This window comes from Coturnix japonica, chromosome 9, assembly GCF_054131305.1.
Source record: "Coturnix japonica strain WE chromosome 9, WE-NBRP24, whole genome shotgun sequence".
Taxonomy (NCBI): Eukaryota; Metazoa; Chordata; class Aves; order Galliformes; family Phasianidae; genus Coturnix; species Coturnix japonica.
The window spans coordinates 26892873-26914882 of record NC_140671.1 but is presented as its reverse complement, the minus strand read 5'-3'; the positions used below and the strand labels follow the sequence as shown (position 1 = coordinate 26914882).

The 22010-nt window shown below is 40.7% G+C and overlaps 3 protein-coding genes across 20 annotated transcripts in view; 1 reads left to right on the top strand and 2 right to left on the bottom strand.

Annotated features, from left to right (window-relative positions):
• Positions 1 to 22010, top strand: part of DHRS3 (dehydrogenase/reductase 3) — a 145788-nt gene that overhangs the window by 80850 nt on the left and 42928 nt on the right. For 3 of the 18 annotated variants that reach the window (XM_085508954.1, XM_085508952.1, XM_085508953.1), the window contains one exon: positions 10193 to 10259. The exons of 13 other annotated variants lie outside the window; for them this stretch is intronic. The gene's annotated coding sequence lies outside the window, so the exon portion shown is untranslated. Of the gene's footprint in view, positions 1 to 10192; positions 10260 to 11386; positions 11458 to 12308; positions 12472 to 22010 lie in introns of all 18 variants that reach the window. 2 more of the 18 variants (XM_085508941.1, XM_085508942.1) reach the window with 2 other exon arrangements.
• Positions 392 to 8423, bottom strand: LOC107323363 (arylacetamide deacetylase-like 4). Its single transcript, XM_015882350.3, has 4 exons — positions 8241 to 8423; positions 6128 to 6344; positions 4103 to 4166; positions 392 to 3803 (listed from the first exon to the last, which is right to left on the bottom strand). The coding sequence occupies exons 1-4, from the start codon at positions 8421 to 8423 to the stop codon at positions 3029 to 3031; spliced, it is 1239 nt and encodes a 412-aa protein (XP_015737836.3). The 3' UTR covers positions 392 to 3028.
• On the bottom strand, positions 12793 to 18860 carry LOC107323362 (arylacetamide deacetylase-like 4). Its single transcript, XM_015882349.3, has 4 exons — positions 18500 to 18860; positions 15067 to 15283; positions 14859 to 14922; positions 12793 to 13781 (listed from the first exon to the last, which is right to left on the bottom strand). Exons 1-4 carry the CDS (start codon positions 18650 to 18652, stop codon positions 13001 to 13003), a joined length of 1215 nt encoding a protein of 404 aa, XP_015737835.1. The 5' UTR covers positions 18653 to 18860; the 3' UTR covers positions 12793 to 13000.

Below are 22010 nucleotides of genomic sequence, written 5' to 3'. Positions count from 1 at the left end.
TATTCCTTCAACCTGTGCCACTATCAAATACTTTTCATAGGATCATAGAATCACAGAATGGCCCGGGTTGAAAAGGCCCACAGTGCTCATCCAGTTCCAACCCCCTGCTGTGTGCAGGGTCACCAACCAGCAGCCCAGGCTGCCCAGAGCCACATCCAGCCTGGCCTTGAATGCCTGCAGGGATGGGGCATCCACAGCCTCCTTGGGCAACCTGTTCCAATGCATCACCACCCTCTGGGTGAAAAACTTCCTCCTGATATCCAACCTAAACCTCCCCTGTCTCAGTTTAAAACCATTCCCACTTGTCCTATCACTGTCCAGCAATCCACTTCAGAAGAAGTTTACCTGGAGATACATGTGCGTGTGATGAATAACGCTCTAAAGGGATAAATGGATCTTTGCCAGTGCTGTTTTGGAAAGATGCACTTATTGCTTTCTGTCACTGCATCAGAATCTCAACTGTTTTGAACTTGTGTTTTCTTCCACATGTGCATTTCTACTCGAAATGGAGAAATCTGATCAAAGGATCTCAGTGTTTTAATTGTGCATTGGTTCTGATATCAGACAGAAGAAAATTACACACATCAGAATGATAGGGCAAAGTAATAACGCAGTGGCTAGAAGGGTAAGGTTGTTAATTCTTCCATTACAGGTGACCAGAGGTGTTATACATGGACTTTTGGAAGCTGGTAGTAATCTCTAACTGTTTGATTAGGGGAAGTGACTGCACCTATAGCCTTGTACAAGTTTTGTCTATACAAAAGTTAGAAAAATCCCATGCCTTTCAAATCTGTAGAGGCATCTCTGTGCATTGAAGGATATGAAATGTGTTCATTGAGCATCTCATTTCCACACCTTGTCCATGTCCATTTAGATAGCAGGAAGGTATTGCCACATATATGGCAACCATTGCAAATCAATCAGTAAAGAAAAGATATTAATCTGTGGCTGGGAGAGTGCTGAATGAACTGTAAGACATCTCCTGCTGGTTAGTTGGGTTTTGCCTTGAATTCAAACAGAGATAATTCTCTGTTCTGACTAGATGAGAAATGTTCTCTTATTCTTTATAATTAAGAGAATGGGAAATAAAATTAAGTGCATATCTTTCAGCTTCAGCATTCAGTATTCAGTGTTGTTGTCTTTTTAAATGCCTCTTGCCTGGCTCTCCTCAGGCTTAGCTTTGCAGAGTGCAGCATGGAGAACACTTCCTACAGACATCAGCTGCAAACACTGCATTGCAATTAGCCCCATCCTCCATTGCTTGGCAATTCTGGTTCTCTTTATGCTTCTCTAAACCTCTGTGGATTTATCACAGCCTGTCATCTCATGAGTTGGGTCATTTGTTCTGCTTTCACTCTTTCTCTCTACTATTTTGCAGTGTTATTTTTTTTCTGATTTCATGCCTTTCTTCATTACCATTAACACAAGGGCTTTATATTTGTTCAGCCAGCTTTTCCTGCTACTTCTTTGTGTGTGTCTGGTTAAAAATTAGCAAAAAAAATAAAATAAAAAAATCCACAGTAGTGCTTAAATTCTCCCCCTGTGGACAGTATGAGAATCTTAGTTTAAAGATTTCTGGTTTCTCCATTCCCATAATGTTGTTCTAAATAATTCCCTCCCTGGAACAGGGAGCTGGTTGTCATAAAGCCAACAGCAACAGCTGTATTCATTTGAATGAATGCTTAATAAAACTGTAGAGGAAGCTGAGTTTAGATTCATGGTCAGGTTATCTTGTATCAGGTAAGCTTCAGTGACCTCAGGGGGCTGGAATTGGATGAGAGAGGTTGTGGATGCCCCATCCCTGCAGGCATTTAAGGCCAGGCTGGATGTGACTCTGGGCAGCCTGGTCTGCTGGTTAGTGCCCCTGCACACAGCAGGGGGTTGGAACGAGATGATCATTGCGGGCCTTTTCAACCCAGGCTATTCTATCATTCTATGATTCTGTGACCTTTGATGTCCCTCCCAACCCAACCATTCAGTGATTCAGCATGCTTTCCCATATGAGGAAATGCTACACCATGAAATGACAGATCTGACGAAGAAAAATTAGCAAGGCCGTGGTCACTACCGGTGTTGCATTGCTTCTTTCACCAAGCATTTTGATCGGTTCAATTATATTTGTCACTGAATATGCATTAAGCAGATTTAACTTCCTTTTAAAACAGACATTTTTGCAGAGTGAGTTTTTATTGTTGTTGCTGTTGCTGAAAGCATCACAACATTGCCATGATATTACAGCTTCTTGATAAGATAATGCAGTGTCCCACTTCTCTACCTTCTTACAAATGTGCTTTTTAGAACTTTATAGAGAAAAAGAGAATAACAGGTGGAGCATTCACTGAAGTGCAGGGGTTCCAGTTAAAGAATCAAATCCCAAAGCAAAACATCATTTCTGGGATTCCAAACAAAACTGAGCTCATACTAATTCCAATGGAGAACTTCAGTTCCAGAGAGAAGTCTTTATTTCAAGAAAAGTGTAGTCTTTGTGCAAGCTAACCCTAGAAGTTAGAATGCATAGCTATATCAATATGCACAGCTGACACAAGATTTCACTGAACCTACAATGTAGGGTCCATAAACATTTCCTAATTTTAACCAGGGCCAAAGTGACCTCCAGTTGTTGTCTTCAGCATTTCTGGGCTGTAGAGAAGACTTCAGGAAGAGACGGCTTAGTAGGCAGTATTGATGGTAGGGGGTGGTTGGACTGAATGATCTCAGAGGCCTTTTCCAATCTTAATCTGTGATCCTATGTCATTTGCCTTGACTATGTGCCAGCTGTGCAGAGCTACTAGAGTGGCTGGAGGTGAAGTAAAACAATGCCAGGTGCTCGATCTCATTGGTGTGTTTTTATTATAGAATTTTCTAGAATGGTGGTGCTTTAAATAAAAACCTTAGAATTTTTGGTGCAAAATTAGATTCCTCATACAGTCAAAACAGAAAACATAAATCAAATGTGTTTGCATTCTTTGCCTAGCATAAGTTCACCAAGGATAATGTAAGGCCTGCATCATTTTTCTGAAAAATACTTTTATAGACTGTTTATATAATTCACAGTATTATCCAGTATCTTTTTTCCTGATAAAAAGGAAAAAATCCCATAGCCAAAAAAGGCTAAAATGCCATGGAAACCATTCTCGGAGTGATACCAGGTTACTCGAACGCCATTGTCTTCCAATCGCTTCTTGTATAGCAGCCCATCATCTCTAAGCACATCAAACTCACAGGTCACAATGTAGGATTCGGGGAGCTGGCAAACGATGGCATCTTCAGCTAAAAGGGGGGAAAATGTCATTTTTAACACCTCTTTGATTGCTTCATGGGCTTCGGGTTTAAATGAAGTGTGCTTCTGAGGTTTGTAGCCTCTAATCTTAAAGTCATCAGGAATATTGTCAGCACTTATCCATTTTTTGTATTTCCTTTTCATACTCTCAGGAACGTGGCAGTTTTGTATGATATCTTCCAAATGTGATGGTTTTTTATTAAGGTAACGAAAACAGAAGTAGATGACTAGCTCCCGAGACAATATGGGGACTGAAGCATTCTGCTGATAGGAAGGCAATTGAAAATCTAGCCCCTGTAGTCCAGGATACAGTAACATCTGTGCACGGACTTTTGGGAGATGTCTTGTATTCACCAATATTTGGCAAATAACCGTAGCAAAATTAGCTCCACAGCTGTCACCACCAATGATGATGAGAGCAGGATCCACGTGATACTCGTCTAGATTCCTCATAAAGTATAAGGTAGCGTTGAGACAATCAGAGTATTGCCCAGGATATGGGTGTTCAGGACCCAAGCGATAGCTGGAACGTCAAAACATTGGGATTATTTTCAAAGCCATTGTATAAATGTTATTTGTGCTGTTGGTTTGGTTAGTTGGGTATCTGTATTTTAAGGTTTGCTTGCTTTTAACTCAGCGTAGACTGGTTAAACTAATGGCGTATATCAGAATACTTTGCCTCCAAGTACATTTCCAAATTGAAGTCTAGAGGCAGAAATACAGAGTACAGTCTGAAACAGCAGAGATTATTGCCATGTTTTTCAGATATCTTTCAACTGTGAACCATTGCCACAAATGTTTGCACGTAAAATTAGCACTTACCCAACAGACACAACCACCGAGTTGCATTTCTTGGCGATGTAGCGACATATTCTTTCAAAGGATCCTAAAGACAAAGAATAACAAAATTATATTTTAAAATTTAAATATCCTGTTGAAAACATAGATCCGTATTAAGGTATTGAACATGTTCTCTATGAATACCACTGCAGCATGAGACCAATGAGTAACTTTTGTGTAATGCAACCTTTACACGTTGACATATTTTCTGATTATTAGTCATTGGTGGATAGGGCATAACACAGACACGTCTGAATGGTGATGCTGGGGAAAACAAAAAGTGTCCAGGCTGGTATCACATCTCAGCTGATGGATGATGAAAACGTCCAAGCTTGTGACAAGCATATGATAATGCTTATGCAAAAGGCTTACGAAAACGTTAGGCTTCAAAGACTCCACTGAGTCACAAAGTGCATCTTTATACAATGCCCTTGATTCATTTTCTTGCCATGAATTTTTCAAGTCACCTCTAGAACCCATGATTTTAACATCAGTGAATTTGTGCAGTGAATTCCATAGCTTACTTATAAAGATTTGAAAAAAAACCCAATTCTTTTTGCTCATTTTTTTGTCTGGCATTGGATATTCTATTTGATCTTGTTAATTCTTTTGCTATAAGAAATGGTGACTAATCGTTCCCTTAAGTTGCCATGCTTCCAATGATTTTGTAGGCATTTGGTGTGTCTATCCATCTTTTCCAGCCTGAAGAGTCTTAGTAGTAGAGTGCTTCAATATGGAACCACTTCTATCATCTACACAGGACAATTTCTGGTACTATTAGGTCCAATTTGGTGCATGGAAATACAAAAGTCGTATTTCAAAACAGCATGGATTTATTACAGCAGCAGAAAGAGCTTTCCTGTTTTGTCCTGTTTTCCTTTCCAAATAGTAATTCCTGGCATCTTATTTCCTTTTAGACTTCTACTATACACTAAGTCAACATTTTCAGGCTATTATTTCCTAACATGGTCCCCAAATCATCTACATTCCAAATCAGACTATTAGTCTGCTTAGACTCCATAGTTTCATTTATTAAATCAGGATCTTCTGTCCCTCTACATGACTTCTGCTCTCCATGTCACCTTCCTACCATTTTATGTCATTTACCATTTTATTGCCCAATCCTCTGCTGTCATAAAGACATTCTTCACTTCTTCAGCCGGCCACTTGCTACAATGAGAGCCTTAGTATCAGTTCACCTTTCATCATAAAAGCTTGTCATTATGTTAGTTGCTTTCCTGTTATCAAATACCAAGGGGCATTGAAGTGAAGGGTCACGTACAAGTATGGTCAGTATATAGATATGGGTATTGTGTTAAGCCGAGGCATATGATACAGCTCCTTTCATGTGCTGATTGTGCAACATGGATTGTGTTGTGAGCAACAACTGTACAACTTTTTGGTGGGTCTTATTTTACCTCCCAGCCACGGAGACTCACAACCTCACCTGCAGGTAACTGAAGTCTGTCATTGTGCTAATGGAGATAAATATGATTATTAAAAAATTCTTAAATTACTTTTAAATCTTAAATTTCTTTAAGTTCTTTCTTGGACCAGGCCTTTCTCTCTGTTGGACCAGGCCTTTCTCTCATGGATCTCCTTTGATCCATGTGCCTACAGATTGAGACACACGGATTTGTGTTCCTACCCAGAAGATGAGCACTGAGCAGAGTAGTATATCTGAGCTTCTGAGAAGAAGTAGAGTAGTATATCTGAGCTTAGAGAAAACACTTACACAATTGAGGTCCATAACTACAAATTTCTCCTTGAAAAGTAACCAAAGTGTTGATTCAAAGAACAAATCCAGACTGTATTCTTTCTATTGTCCTTTTCATCTCTGTGATTACCCTCAACTGCACACTAGACTATTAATCCCTTGAGGTCCTTTGCAGTTAGCACTGGGTTTACCAAATCTGTAGTCATTAGGAAGAACAAATGAGATACTGACAAATCTGAGGGGTACAGATTTGAGTTTGACTTTAAATATAAAACTTGCTGGTTTCTTACTGATGCTCCCAAATGTGCCAGCTCCTCCATGGAAATACAGTATTCCCCTTCTTTTGCCAGCAGGTGGCCACTTGGGCTGATAAATCCTCAGTGGTACCTCATCTACTGTGAGGTCTTTGATAAGAAGATTTGAATCTCTACATGGTGGTATTCCATCCACTACAAGGCGCAATAAGCTTAAATCACTGCAGATCCCAAGCTTCTTCAAAATCTTTCCCTGTTGAAAAGAAAGAATAAATAGTGTGAAAGGTGACAGTACTCTTCAAGTAAAAATATATATATCTTGGGTTTATTTTACTGCATTGTATTTCAGGAGATAATTGGAGATACAGTGACTGCTGGGAAATCTTTGAACTATGCTGATTGAATGGAGTGTTGCTGAAGGTTGTGAAAACACATCAAACCCTGTTCTGCACAGGCAGGGGTCCTCTTGCTCGTCATGTATTTCTGCATGTTTCTTTTTGCAGATCTAAAAAATAACCACAAATGTATTTCAGCTGACAATATGGAGGAAAGGAGACGATCTTTGATTTGGAAATGTTAGTAGCAACTATGGGCGTGAGGCTGATGAAAGAACAGATTAGTAAGCAACTGATCAAGTAGGTTCTGCTCGAATCTATGGGAGTTGTAGGCGCATGAGGTACATAAACAACAGCAGTTGCTTCTGCTCCTTAACCTGTGATGAAAAGAGAACAACATTCCTGGACACTTTCCTGAACAACCTGCTGTAGGGAACCTGCTCAGCAGGTGGCTGGACTCAGTGATCTCTAAACGTCCCTTCCAACCCCTGCAGTTCTGTGATTTTTAGAAGATATTCTTGTATCTCTTTTATTAAAATGCTTTGTATTTTGTATGAAAATTACGAAGAAAATTAATTATTTAACTAGGAAATCAACTCTTTTGAAGCCCAGTATCCAAATACCGTGTGATTTTTAGAGGAAGACCTCAAGTCCCTAAGTGGATTCAGTGGTCACTTTCAACCCAAGGAAACTTATGTTTTAAGGCCAACCTATGTAGCTTTAGGACGTCATTAAGAACTTGCTTTGTGCCCATCCTTTTTTCCTCTCTAAAAATCTATACAGAGTTTCTCTGACATTGGAAATGCCATACAACTTAGGAGATGGATGGAACAAATCCCAGAATGTTTAAACCCAAAACTCTCCATTTTTTACATCTTTTTTCATAATAATTAATTTCTTCTTTCTATTTGAAACAGTTTGATTTTTCTACCTATGGAAGCATATATATCAGAATTATGTTGAATTAACATGAGAAAATAGACACAGATACTAATACATTCATAAAGGGATGCGAGAAACCCAAACACAGCATTCACAAATGCATCTTTATCATATTTGCTGAACAGGCCATGTAAGAAGAAAGCCCAAACCAGCACTATCTATTTTGTATTTATTTTATTGTCTGTGACACACAATGTGTAAATGTGTATAGATCTATGAATATATATATATATATATATATATATATACACACACACACACATATATATATGCATTTACTATACACCATTATATATATTATATAATATTATTATAATATATATTTATATATATATAATATATATATAATATATAATTGTGTATACTGTGTATGTGTATATATATTATATATAATGGTGTATAGTATATATAATGTGTATATATATACGTATAATGTATATATATACACACTATATATACACATTATATATAGTATATATATATATAATGGTGTATAGTAAATGCAGATTGAAGCAAATGGAACGAGGAGCAATGTAGGCTTGCTTCTAGATAGTGTTATATGTAGATACAGTTCAGTAGGTATACCATAAATATATATATATATTTATTATTATTATTTTCATAAGAAGCTATTTTCCAGATGTAAAGTAGCTGCAGTTTGATAGATACCCTGAAAAACCTTAAATAAGTTTTTAGGATTAGTCATGTTTTCTGAATTCATTTAACACACTTTGGCTTATATAGGGGTGCTTACAGGCTTCAGGAGGGTAAATTGCTGCTCCCTCTTTTTTACCTTAAGCCATTGTCTTCCAGCTCCCAAATATCCTACCAAACCAAAAGGGAAATGCCCAATTGTAAGAAAGTGAACTTACCAGCACTATGGTGGTAATCAACAGCGAATTGTAAAACAGAAGCTTTAGAGGCTGGTCAATTCCAGGTGGCAGTTCTAAACGGAGAAAGTCATAGAACAACCGCCCTAAAAACAACGCTGGCACTACAACAGGTGAAATGAAAATCGCTCCTAATACTGCTAAACTTTTATAAACGAATGCCATTTCACTTCAGTGGAAGTGAACTCCAAAAAAAAACCATGAAGACAAAGCAAACAACCAAAAACCTGGGCTGCCTCAAGTCTTGGTTCTTGGGTGTTTCGGAGGTGCCTTCACAGCAGACTAAGCAATAGGTTCATTAGCAGAAATAAGTTTATTAATGTTGCAATCCCCTGATACTCTCCTCCCTTCTTTGCTAATGATACTATTGGCAACACTGAGATTAAAAAAAGGGGGAGGGGGAATCTCCTTTTTCAAAAATGGCATTCGAAATGTATGGAATTGATTGATGTCCCGATGCTTGTTGGTGTCTGGCTTCTTGTAGGCTCACGACAGATGCTATTACTGTTGTCAGGTTACATTCTGGAGATGTGAGGATCCTCGCAGCTGCCATCAAGGTGTGTGCTGCTCTGACAAGAAAAATACTCATTTCTGCATTTGTTATCAACTTTGTTTCACGGACACACTTAATTAAGAGGAGGTTTGATCTGTCTGTGACCTGTGGTATGTCTCAGTGGAAAGATTGGCTTAATTTAAACAATGTGTATGACTTCAGCTAGGAAAGAAATGCATCAATACTGCTTTTTCCATGAGACAGGTGTATAAACTGTGCAATCAGGGCTGGCCTGAAGCAATGTGTGGGTCTCCCAGGTGTTGTCTATGTCAATTCAGGCCCCTGGCACATCTCTTCAGTGATTGAACTCTGAATTTTATGTCCATTCTTGTAATTTAATGTAAAAGCATTATGTATATTAGTAAGAAATGGCTGAAGTTGATGGCAGCTGTTTGGGGAAATCATGTTTCTGTTTTCTCCATTGAATTTCATGCTCTACACAACGATGAAGTTACAGTTCCCAAACTGTTTTCCTGTCCTGGCTTTTAAAATGAAATTCCCATCTGAAAATTGACTTAATCCTTAGCTTCATCAGCACAGTATTCAAATCAAAACAACCAAGCCAGCCTACTTGCACAACTGGAGATAAGAGTGTGTGGGATAAAGCAACCGGAGTCTGCACCAACATCTGTGCAATGTGCAAACCCTCAGCTGTTCCAGGTGGCAAAACCATTCACCCACAGCCCTTCTGTTGTTCAAGAGCCATCAGTTAAGTGATGTTTTATAACGTGTTAACATTAATGTTTTACTCTTGTTGCTGTATGCTATTATATATTCATCACTTAATTTTCTACTGATGCTTGGTCAGAGACGTTTCAGATCTTTCCATTCAGGTCAGCCATACAAGCAGAGGTGTCTGTGACTGGTGTCAATCTCTCATAGATGATGTTGAGCAGAGAGTACCACATTTCCAACAATTTGGTTTCTTTAAGTCTGACCTAGATGGGCAATCACAGACCCCTTTGCAGCCTGAGAATGCGCAGAACTCTTCACATCAATCACTTATCAGCGTGAGAGTCCAGCAGCTTTCAAACCAAACCAAGTCTGAAGTGCCTGGGTGGATGGTGTGGACATCAGGTGCTTGTGGGCTGTGTTAGGAAATCATTGACGATTGCAGCGCCACTACAGGTAATTCAGGAAGTACTGCAAGAGCCAATGTGTGACAGTGCTGGTGTTTAATGGCTGCGACGCTGATCCGATCAAGTACAGCCAGCCTTGGTAACTAAATGGAAGTCATACAGCAAAAAAAAGGAATAAAGAATTAAAAGTCAAACTAATAGCTGCTGCTATGTTGCTCTTTTTATTTCTTCTTGTTTTGTTTGGTTTTACTGTACACTCCTGTAATGTGATTTACCTGGCTTTGTCTCTTTATCTACCCTAGATGACGCAGTAGGACAACTATATTCCTAATGCAATGTAGCTGACTTCAGATCTATCCAGTAGAGCAGGTAGGAATCTTATTGCTCTCATCTCTGTATGCATGTAAGGGAAGGACTGAAAGCAGCTCAGACCTCTTCACACCTGATAAGCCTTACTCTTCTGATGTGTGAGATGGATTTAGTGTGTCCTCCACAGGGACACATTAGTCTTTAGAAATTATAGCTTGCCGCATGCTAAGTTGAACTGTTTGTTAACGTGCAATGTATCTGCCTCCTACCCATCTTTCGGTGTCCTCCCATGTTGTTATCTCCACCTCCTCACCCAAATTAGTAGCCACTCCTTGTGCACACTGCTCTTATTCATGACTGAAAGTCACCGTCTGTGCAGTCTGCCATAAGTCTTGATTTAACATTTCCTTTCTTCCCCTCAAGTCTGCTTTGAGGTATATCATAGAATCATAAGACTCATTAAGACTAGAAAAAATCCTCTGTGATCACCAAAAACTCAGATCTGATGTCGTTTTCAGTTCAGGTGCATTTTTTAAATGATGGCTCTTCAGAAGGCCTTTGTTAATGCAGTGTTTTGTAATGTGGGTGAGATCCTGGACCTCAGTGCCTCAGCAGTGAGACGTTCTGTTCCTCGAAATGGGTGAACTCTTCTCCACCTGAATGGAATCCAATTAAACTGCTCCAGGTCACCAAACCAAGATGTGTTCTTTTTAAGTGCTCTGTTTGAATATAGATATCAAAATTGCAACCAACCTTATTTTTCTGTAACCAGATCCAAGACTTATTACTGAGAGCACTGAGATTTTACAGTGAGTGCTGAAAGTTTGAAATTGCCAGTTATTTCATTACTGGTGGAGTCATTAAAGAAAAGGCTTGTAGTATCTTCAGCATGTACCTTTGCTGGCTTTTTTAACCCATAGGCTATTTGACATTTGGTATTTGTATACATAATATTTGATGTTTATGCTTTGTTTGATTCTCATATCTTCTGTATGTTAGTGTTAGGAGTGTGCTCTTCTGTCGTGTTATGGACAAAGTTGCTTTTGATTATAGTTTGAAAAGACAGTGATGGATAGAAAATGTATACAATAACATCAGATGTCCAGTATCAGATTAAGAAATGAGAGAGTTGAGTGCAACAAGTCTGTTCACATCACGATGACATCTTTATTTGTCTTCCCTCTCAGGAATTCATTATCAGTGTGAATCCTCAGCATTGACCTGAGTTAAACACCAAATTGCTTTTATAACAATGCAGGTAAAATGTAGATGGAAAATATTTCATGCAATTATTTGTATTAATTGGGCATCAAGGAATAAATCTGTATCTAAAAACTGAACAAGTACACTCTGATTGTAAACTTGCTTGTCCTCTTTGCTAGGGGATTTTTAAGCTCACAGAGTTTATCGTCATTTCTAATCATGGACAATAAACTCATTCTCCCCTTATCTTCTTGTCCTCATAGCATTCTAACTAACTGATTTTACTGACATCTGGGAATCCCAGGTTTAACTGCACTGGGATGGGCTGCCCAGGGAGATGGTGGAGTCACCGTGCCAGGAGGTGTTCAAGAAGCATTTAGATGTTGTACTGAGGGACGTGGTTTAGTGGGGAAATACTGGTTGTAGGTGGGCGGTTGGACTGGATGATCTTGGAGGTCTTTTCCAGCCTTGGCAGTTCTAACACTCTGTGCTTTCAGCAAGATGTCTCTCTTTCTAAATCAGGACATTTAATGAAGTAAATCACAAATATTTGTGATGACTTGTCCATGACTTGTCCAACGTGTATTAAATGGTGACATTTCTCCTTCTCTTGACACTTTTACTATAGCCTTCTATTTTGTTTTGTTTCACTTCATCCCTGTTCTCAGGTTGTTGTAAAGCAATGTGGACTTTGATTAATTTTTTTTGTATTTTTATTTTTCCTTCTCCCTTATTCTCCATTCTCTGCCATAGCGCTGCTCCTCATCCTTCTGTAGGGAAGTGCTTTCTGCTTCAGACTGTGCAGTGACTAATGTTACTCTGCATTCACATTTTTCTGTACCTATATAAAGAAGCGCGTATGCATTTTTAAATAGATGTTGCATTAATCCATATATTTTTTTGCAGCATCTATAGTTTCAGGCCTTATCATTTCCAGACCTCCTGCCTTTCCAATTCACAGAATACCAGAGTATCTGACTGTTTAGGGATGGAGGCACCTCTGGGTCTCTCTGGTCCTAGCAGGACCTTGCCCTAGCAGGGCCACCCAGAGCACCATCACCACTTCCAGGTGGGTTTAGATCTCCAAGGAGGGGACCCCACAGCCTCTTTGGTTCCTGTACTGGTGCTCCATCACCCACACAGCGTGGAAGCACTGCATGGTATTTAGATTGTCTCAAACTCAGCTTTCATCAGATATGTCACTGACCATCTTCTTGTGCATTTAATTTGTAGATTCATCCTCCATTACTTCCCTCAAGTTGTCCTCCAATCTCAATTTATGTATTAGTATTACCAGAACTTTATTAAGCCAAACTGCACTGTGAAATATTAGTCACGGGCACTGAATCTCTTATGAGGAGAGGTGAAAACTTTGAAGTGGTGGTAGGCAAAATCAGGTGATGCTGTCTTTCTTCAATCGTCAGTAAAAATGAAGTGAAAACTGTCACAAAATCAGTTTCTTTGATAAAAAACAGGCAGAGCCAATTCAGAAATTTCAGAAGATGTTTTAACAGAAGGAAAACTGAGAATGTCTTAAAAAAAATCTTTGCAAGTAGGGAGAGATAGGAATCAGGAAAGGGAAAGCAAATAATGAAGGTTTACATCAATCTTAGAAATTTTATTATCTTTTCCATGCCTTTAATTCCAGACTGGAATCTCGCCACCTTACCAATAGCAGCTAAGAATATTGTCCCATGGAACCCCTCTTCCAGGTGGCACAAGGTCACTTTTATACCATGATCCTCTAATCGCTTCTTGTACAGCAGTCCGTCGTCTCTAAGCACATCATATTCGCAGGTCAGAATGAAAGTCTCAGGAAGCTGGGACACGATACTGTCTTCACACAGCAGTGGTGAAAATAAAGGCTCAAGAAAAGGCTTGGCCAGCTCGTAGAGTTCTTCTGAGTATGGTGATGGTGGTCCTGGAGGTTTGTAGCCTCTTGTTTTAAACTCATGAGGGATGTTATCAGCACTCAGCCATTTCTGGTACTTCTGTCTTCCCTTTTCTGAAATATGGGAACCATCAAGTAGCGTATTTAGAGCAGACAAGTCTTTATTGAGATACTTCAAACCTAGAATGAGGGTTCGTTCCCTTATCAAAACAGGAATTCTGGCGTTCTGCTGATAAGAAGGCAAATTAAAGTCCGCAGCCTGGAGAAAAGGATATATTAAGATTTGTGCTCTCAGCTTTGGGACATCTTTTCTGTTCACCAGTGCTTGGGCAACAGCAGCAGTGAGTGTACCTCCACTGCTATCCCCACAGACAATAATGCGGGCAGGGTCTACTCCGTAATCTTGTGCTGTCTTCATGAAGTGTATGGTGGCAGTGAGGCAGTCTTGGAATTGGGTTGGATATGGATACTCAGGAGCGAGGCGATACCTACAGAGGAACAGAAGGGTTTCAACATGGTCATATCTACTGAACGGACCTATTGCAGTCTTTTCATTCATGCATTCATATATTTCATTGTGAGGATGGGAAAATAGTCTGAGACTATAATTACAGCAACAGAAATTATAATTATTATTGATTACGGTGTATGAGGGCGGCTCCAAAAGGAATGCCTCCTATTTTATGATGACATCAGATGCAGATGTTGGTGAGGAGGCAATAGAGGTTGAACCTTCCACCAATATCCCGTTACACTTTGCTGCTGTGTGGCAGCAGAGGGGCAATCTGTGCACATGGAGCAAAGGGGTGGTATTTAATTCCTCCGTGCAGAAAAATGGCATTCCATTGACATTCATTGACATTTATGGAGATGGAACAGCAGATGTGAGCACAGTGGGGGGGAGGTGGGGCAGTGACAGTGACAGTGGTTATCTCCATGAGTGCAGATTTTGATGAGCACAGCACACAGGCTCTTGTTCATTGCTGATGAATGCATTACTGAGGGTGATGACCATGTTGAAAAATAGTGCTCTGGTAGCTGAAAATTTGCTATCTCAAGTTGTGTTATTGTGCTCTTCGTATCTCTTGTCGTTTCCATGGAAATAAGTAGGAGACATTAATTTCAGAGCAATCTTTATTTACTGTTTTTAGCATTGGAAGAGGTTCAGTGCATTATCCTCCCTTTGGAAAATGTCTCTTTTGTCATCTATGTTTTAGATTAGTACTGAGGAGTCTGGGCAGCTGTGCTTCCAACAGAGGTACTTAACACTTCTAACACAGTGTTGGTTTCAAGTTATGTGTTTGGCTTTAGGAAATAAATAAAACCGTCCTCATCCAATGGTAGCTACAAATTATTCTGATGGATTTTATTTTGAAATTAACAAGTGGGGATTAGTGAACTAATTCTTCCTAAGAGTCATTAGTGCTCGTGAAACACGTGTGGTCGTTAAATACGAGTGCTCTGTGTGGTTTGCAGGGAGCATGGCTTGGAGGAACTAATGCATTAAAGAATTAGGAACCCAGGAGGAGACAGGAAGGCTGTGTGCTTGGATTAACCCTACTTACCCAACAGACACAATCACTGAATTGGTTTTCCTAGCAAGATAACGGCACGTTCTTTCATAGGCCCCTGTTTAAAGAAAAGAATAATAATAAAAACGTATTTCAATGGGTAAATTGCTTTAAAAGTAAGTCAGAAGAAAATATTCTGAAGACTTTGTTTTGTATTTTTTCTTGGTAAGCAACAGTAAGTTACAGTATATACGTGACTTACGAATGCTTCCAAACCGTCCAACCCCGCCATGAAAGTAGAGGACTCCTCTCCTTTGGCCAGTGGTCGATGTTTTTGGCTGGTACAATCTCACTTGAACCTTTTCAAAGATTAAGTCCTTGATAATAAGGCGTTTATCACTTAGTGGTGGTATTCCATCCATTACAATTCTGAGGAAACTGACCTCTGACATGATACCAAGTTTCTCCAGTAATATTGCCTGTTAATAAAGGAAAAGAGACCACAAATTAGTGCAGATGTTAGAAATGCTGGGTAACAGAGTTATCTTTTACAGATTAGCTCATTCTGCAGTGGTGAAATCCTGGCTTAGTCCCCATTAATGGAATAAATCTCAAGCTATTAATAGGAGATAGAAGTGTCAAATACTTCATAGAATCATAGAATCATAGAATGGCCTGGGTTGAAAAGGGCCACAAGGACCATCTGTTTCCAACCCCCTGCTGTGTGCAGGGTCACCAGCCAGCAGCCCAGGCTGCCCAGAGCCACATCCAGCCTGGCCTTGAATGCCTGCAAGGATGGGGCACCCACAGCCTCCTTGGGCAACATGTTCCAGTGCGTCACCACCCTCTGGGTGAAAAACTTCCTCCTAAGATCCAACCTAAACCTCCCATCTCAGTTTAAAACCATTCTCCCTTGTCCTATCACTATCCAATACTTCCACTTGTTAGGCCTTGAAGCAGCCCTTAGAAGAACGTTTTTCGTGTTTAAAGATCTCAGTAGTTCAGTAATGTGGTCCTGTGAAGGTTGGTGTAGGTGTCTCATTTTATGCCATTGGAGGAGCTGATCCCATGTGCAAGAAGGATCATTTTGTGGTCTGGTTTTATGCTCCTTTTGGTTACTTCTACTGATCTCCTGCATGACAACCATGGGAAAATAATTGTTTCTTTAATCCTTCACTCCACTCTGGTATTCGCTTTCCTCACACTAGTGCTTTTGTAACAGTAAAGGCTACACCTGTAATTAACTGCATTGTTTGTATGTTATAGAGATCACTTTTGTCATGGAAATGCAAAAAATAAGACAGAGGAGCCCATATCAGCTGCTGTGCTTAATGCTGGCAGTCTGACAGCCAACTGTTAAACATGTGATACTTCGATCAGCTTTCATACAGATTGGCATTTGTTTATATTGCCCTCATTCACCTCCTGTTAGCTCTAAGTATCTGCTGTGGATTATTGCAACAAAGTGCAGTTATCACATATGTCATATCAGGGAATGGTTTGAGCTGGAGGGAGCCCTAGAGGCCATCAGGCTCAACCCCTGCACTGAGAAGGGACACCTACAGCTCCATCAGTGCTCAGAGCCCCTCCAGCCTGACCTTGGGTGTCTGCATTCCATTCCATTATGAAGAATATCAGGTACTGGGAGCAGGACATCTAATCTTCATCGCTATTTCTGGTAAAGTACAGACAACATTTTTATCTGGTAGTTGTTTTAAATCTCACAGCAAATAGAAGCTCTATAAGAATCAGCAGCATTGGCATTTTTGCTTTGTCTCTTTCAAGTCCAATTTTCTTCTCAGCCCCTGCCACCAGTGCATTGAGTGTGTGCCCATCAGCAGCCATTCACAATGCAGTGCTGTGCTCCAAGAGGAAAGCAGTGTGAAAGGCAGAGAGGAACCCAAGCTGATGAGAGGTAGAGTGCAGACACATGCTTGGGCAGAGGAGCAGACCTGCAGCAGCGTGCAGGCTCTGCTGCCTGGGGGAAGGAGGTGACAGCTGTGCTAACCGCAGTGTTAGAGCCCTTTCTTCTCACACAGGTACACAGACAGAAGTTACGTGTGTTGCACACTGTGCCAGCCCTTCTGCCTCAGTCATTACTAGAAGAAATTGGTTCCAAGAACATAGAGAGCTATTAACACAGTAGGTAGTGTAATGTAATCAGCCCCTCCATGTTTGCATCTCATTGTTTGCAATTAGATTTCCCAGACAGTTTGTCCTATGTCCTCTGACTACCTCTAAAATCTAACAGTTTTCTTCTCATAGATCAAATTCTAAACCAATACTGAGAAATAAAGAATGGGTAGATTTTTTCAATGAAGAAATTTGATTAAAACATTCCTTATTGAAGTGCACCCTCATTAGTGAATACAGGTAGTTGCTCAAAAAACCTATTAGCTTGTGCACAGTTGCATCATACTGCTTTGTCTCCAGTGACTTCACATGCACTTTTTGTCTTGATCTACCATAGCAAATTATGATCTTCCCTGCAGTTTTGGGTTGCCATCCATGGAGAGGATGTGGATACTCTGGACAGCAGCAAATGAAACTCCTCTTGGGTAGATGTCACATTGAGTGACATGGTCAGTGGTGGGGATGTGCTGTTGGTTGGACTTGGTGACCTTAGAGGCCTTTCCAACCTCAATGATTCTATGACTTTGTGACTCCAATTTTATTGCATTCATACTTTTGTTTGACTCCACATTAATTGTCTCTCTGCTGCTGATGTGGCACAGTGCTTTTCCTTGGCCTCTCACTGGCCAGCAGCCGACGATACAAAATGATAAGATCAGAAGCTGAGAACTGCATTAGTTACCAGGGAGCTACTAAATTCTGCAGCTTGGCCTCTTGCATACAAACTGCACAAAGATCAAACTTAGATGGAAAAAGAGCATGTGGACAGCGCTTTGAAAAGGTGGAGTTCTACGTGTAGCATAGTAGGTGTAAGAAAACTTCCTGCGACTTCAATCCCTGTCCTGTTTTACTGCACTGCTTTGTATCGTAGCAGCGTTCAGACCTGGGTGAGGCACACACACACTGAGTCACATTCTAAGGAACTTAATGGCTGACTTCAAATGAAGCTTAATAAGCAGTGCAGCAGGGAGAAAGGAGAACAAGATAATAACAACAGAACATGGAATTTCAGTGAAATGTCATGCACAACCCAAAGAAAGTGGATGTTTTCATCATTTATAAGGCTAAAAGAAGCTTGATTTAGCCATCTCAGAAGTGCTTTTTCAACTCAGAATAGGAAATCGCATAGACAGTGTGAAGGAGGAAGATGATGAATGTAGCAGCTGCCTTTCAGATGGCTCAGAAATAGTCGTGCATTTGTAGGAGAGAGCTGAGCTCAGTGCATTGCTCAGCAGCGTGTTCTTTAAGTGCTGTGTAATGCAGAGCAAAAGTTTAACGTATATCATACAGCAGCTTCAGCACTGCTTGAGGCTGCATGATTTAAAAGCTAAAACTTAAGCCACTGGGAATAAGGAGGTATTATGCTGTCTACAGAATCGTATTTTTCTATGTTGCTTCCTTTAGCATTGGGGCTGAGCCACAGGTATCCACAGTGCTGCTCCCACCACCAAGTAAGTCCAGCTCTGTCCTTGATACATGCTGATTCTAAAGCATTTCATCGATCCCTTATTCTTCTATCAGAAATCAAGTTAAAAATGCAGCTTTAAGCAAAGTGTACTTACCAGCCCGAAACCAAAGTTCATGATGTAATGAAAAGCATAAAGCTTCTTGCGCTCACTAAATCCAGGTGGGATTGTTGCCTTGGGGTGTTCATAGTAAAAAGCAGTTGCCACAAATAGAACCAAAAGAAGAAAAATGGTGAAGAGAAGTGTCATCTTGCTGCTGCGTTAGGAGTCAAATGGAAGAAGCAGCAGTGCCCTCCTTCCCCCTCCAACTTTTGCAGTATTTCTGAAGGTAAAGGCACAGGTTTGGCAATTCCCTTCGGTATCCCATCATCCAGCTTTTAAAAATCCCAATAGGAAGGTGAAAACATGTGGCAATCAAACCATACAATTAGATAGACAGTAACAATTAGTCACGAGGGAGGCTTGCATAAGCAGTTTTTCGTATTTACAGCTAACATGCTTTGGTTCTGTGCCCATTACCATATGTGCTTGACGTATCATCAGTGTTACAAGGAGATAAAAACTTATTACGTCTCCCTCTATTGCTTGAATACAATCAAGCCTGTCTTATTTCTGAGTTCATGTGGAACAGGATTTCTTAGTAATCGCCTTCAGAGCTGTTTGATTTCTTGATTTCTTGTGCCCCCACATCCTCCTTCCTCAGACCCCTGGTGAAATCCAGGTTTCAGCATTGCAGATGTTCCTCCTCACCTTTTATTTAGTGCTGGTCGCATGAATGTTTGCTTATATATCTATACACATACACCTGTATCGAGAATGTATTTACCTTATTCCTGTTCTTTCAGCTTAGAATGAAGTCTTTATAAAACAAGGATAGTATTTAATGTTGGTTTTTATGTAGGACTGCTATGTTTTTTTCTTGAGAGCATTCAAATAGACTTACATTATTGCTAAAATAATAATAATAATGGAGCAGCTGACACACAGGCCGGAAGAAAAAACAAATCACAGCTGTTAAAAAGCAGAGATGATTCCATTGGCAATATTGAACTCTGTGAATGTCTGACAGCATCAGTTCTGAAGGACACTGAGGTGGTAAAAGCATCATCATCTGCTGAAGCCAACAGCGTTGGGCTGATTTTTGTTAACACTGGATTTGGGCCGTGCTGTGGTGAATGGCAGTAAACGATGTATGACAGCTTTGTGTGAGGAGGTATAGAGAAGGATAGAATCATCCAGTTGGAAAAGACGTCTGAGATCATCCAACTGCCCAGCTACCACCACTACCACTTTTCATTCAGTTTCCTGTTTTCCAAACCCTGCCCAATCCAACCCAAGGTGTTGCTCTCACACTGCAGAGCTCAGCCAGCACTTGGTATGTAACTGCACATGATATGTAGCACTTAGAAGATTAATTTCTGGAAGTGCAAGGCAATAGCTAATAGCATGCGAGTCATTTCTAGGCAGATAGAAGCATTGTTAGGAACTCTCAAATTTCAGATCAGCGTAATCTTACTGTATTTCCTAATGTGTCTCATTCACAAAGGCCGAACAGAGTATCCTGTATCCCAGAGTCAACCAAAGCTCTGAATTAAATCTCACAGGAGTTTCGAATGAGGATTAGCCTACGTGCTTTTTGCAGGGATGAATATGAGAGTAATTCAGAATTAGAGTCTCTGAACTACGCAACAAACCCATTCACAGTAGCTCCCTTCTTTGTGGCTGTCTGGGCTCCTCACCTCCAGCTCAAAGCTGAGTTGCTCTTTGGGATGGGACTTGATTGACTGGCTGATATTATACATGGTACACAGTGACATCTTTGAGTCTAGCAGAACTAGGAGCAGTTGCATTCTGAAGCATCAGTGCTTTGTTCCTCCTGCATATCTTTTCTCCATCACATGAATGCCTGTCCCCCTTGCTATGCTTGGTTGTTCAGTGCCTTTTTCAGCAGCCTCTTGGTTGAGCCTCAGGGTTCTGCACTCTGTGTCATGAATACATTGCTTACAAATGTCTTTCCAGGTATAAATGTAACTGCAGGTGGTGAGAACACTTGGACTTGATGGCTTCAGGACTAGAAGCAAGTCTTGGACACCAGCAGAATATTGCATTCTGTATGTGCCTTCCTCGTGAGCATGCTTGTATTCCCTGGAACACAAATCATTACTGCAAAGATTTAACCCCCCAAAAGTCAGTAAAGCAAAGCCCTTTCAGCTCCTATGGTGTCATTTGGGAACACTGCCTCTACACCAAACTGAATGCAACAGATTCTCCCTCTGCAATGTTGTGGTATGGATGAAACAAATGCATTAAGTTTCTCCTTCCAAAAGAGAGTATAAGAGACAGGTTTCATGTTAAGATACACTTCAAGGTCCCAAAAGCTTTTGAATGCACGGTTGTGACCTGCACAGGAGGAAATAACCACTCACATTTAATTCCTGACTTCAGAAACTGTTGTTCATTGGTTAGAATAAACAAGAGGAAACTTAAGCCTGAGGACTCACTAAGAAGTTTATTCCACGTTCTGCTTCATCTCCCCAAACTGTTCACGTTATCCAACAACTCCTCTTAGACTTAATTTCCCAACATCCCATTCCCAATCTCTCCCTTTGCCAGAGGGTTGGTTCGGTTCCTGTTTGTTTATCCTTTCTTATGGCAGCTGTGTCACCCAGCTCGATAAGGGCTGCTGGTGAAAGGCACATCTCCCATAGCCTGGAGATTGGGACACTCTTGGGAAATGAAAGCAGGAAATTCAAACTTGTCAAGTCTGACATGCAGATTGGCTTTCTCACAGCTTGGACAAGAGCATTAGGAAAGAGCATTACACAAAACTTGGTTGCAGCTCCCTTCTTTAGTTTTTAATAGTGAAAGCAATTAATCAGCTTTGTTGGAGTTGCGTTGGTCCCAATGACAGGCGTGGTCTAACCATGCCTATCAGATGTGGCCCCTCTGGCAACACCTGAGAAGGAACCATTGTTCTAAGGTTCTTACACCACTGTTCAGCTGATTTCAAACCTCTTTGGTGCCTGTCCTTATGGAAGTCACTTTAATGTAAGTCTTGGACTCTTTTGGACGTGTTAACTGGGTCTGGATGTCACAGCAGCCCAACGTCACTGTTAGAGCATCCACGTGAAGTCTGGAGAGCAGCAGGAAAAGAGACAAAGCGGTTGGGTAAATAGGGAAATTGGGAAATGTTTTTTCTTGGGTACACAGAGATACACAGGGCAATACTTAACACTTGAGGCACCGACAAGCACTGATAAAATCCATGGAGAAAAAAACAGATGAAGAGAAAGGCATCACTGCAGCTGGGGTGCTTTCCACCATGTAAACCATGGGGACATAGTGAGTGCATGGTGGGGTGGGTTAATGGTTGGATTTGGTGATCTTTATGGTCCTTGTTGCTGGCCAAAGGAGGTGGTGGAGTCACTGCCTGTAGAGATGCTGAAGGATAGATGTTGCACTGAGGGTCCAGAGCAGTCACAGGCATGGGTAGGTGGTTGGACGTGATGACCTTAGTGGTCTTTCCAGCCTTAATGATTCTCTGATTGCATGACACACCAGATGGGAGTGGATGCCTCAGCTCAGGTGCTGGGAAAGGGCTCATGCA

What these genes read in the sequence shown, in the direction of transcription:
- LOC107323362 (XM_015882349.3), bottom strand. Translation starts at nt 18,652, where the DNA reads ATGACACTTCTCTTCACCATTTTTCTTCTTTTGGTTCTATTTGTGGCA. An exon ending in TGAACTTTGGTTTCGGGCTG is followed by an intron (nt 15,284 to 18,499) that starts GTAAGTACACTT and finishes CTTTATTAACAG; the next exon opens with GCAATATTACTGGAGAAACT. An exon ending in TGGACGGTTTGGAAGCATTC is followed by an intron (nt 14,923 to 15,066) that starts GTAAGTCACGTA and finishes TTCTTTAAACAG; the next exon opens with GGGCCTATGAAAGAACGTGC.
- LOC107323363 (XM_015882350.3), bottom strand. Translation starts at nt 8,423, where the DNA reads ATGGCATTCGTTTATAAAAGTTTAGCAGTATTAGGAGCGATTTTCATT. An exon ending in TGATTACCACCATAGTGCTG is followed by an intron (nt 6,345 to 8,240) that starts GTAAGTTCACTT and finishes TCTTTTCAACAG; the next exon opens with GGAAAGATTTTGAAGAAGCT. An exon ending in TGGCACATTTGGGAGCATCA is followed by an intron (nt 4,167 to 6,127) that starts GTAAGAAACCAG and finishes CTTTGTCTTTAG; the next exon opens with GATCCTTTGAAAGAATATGT.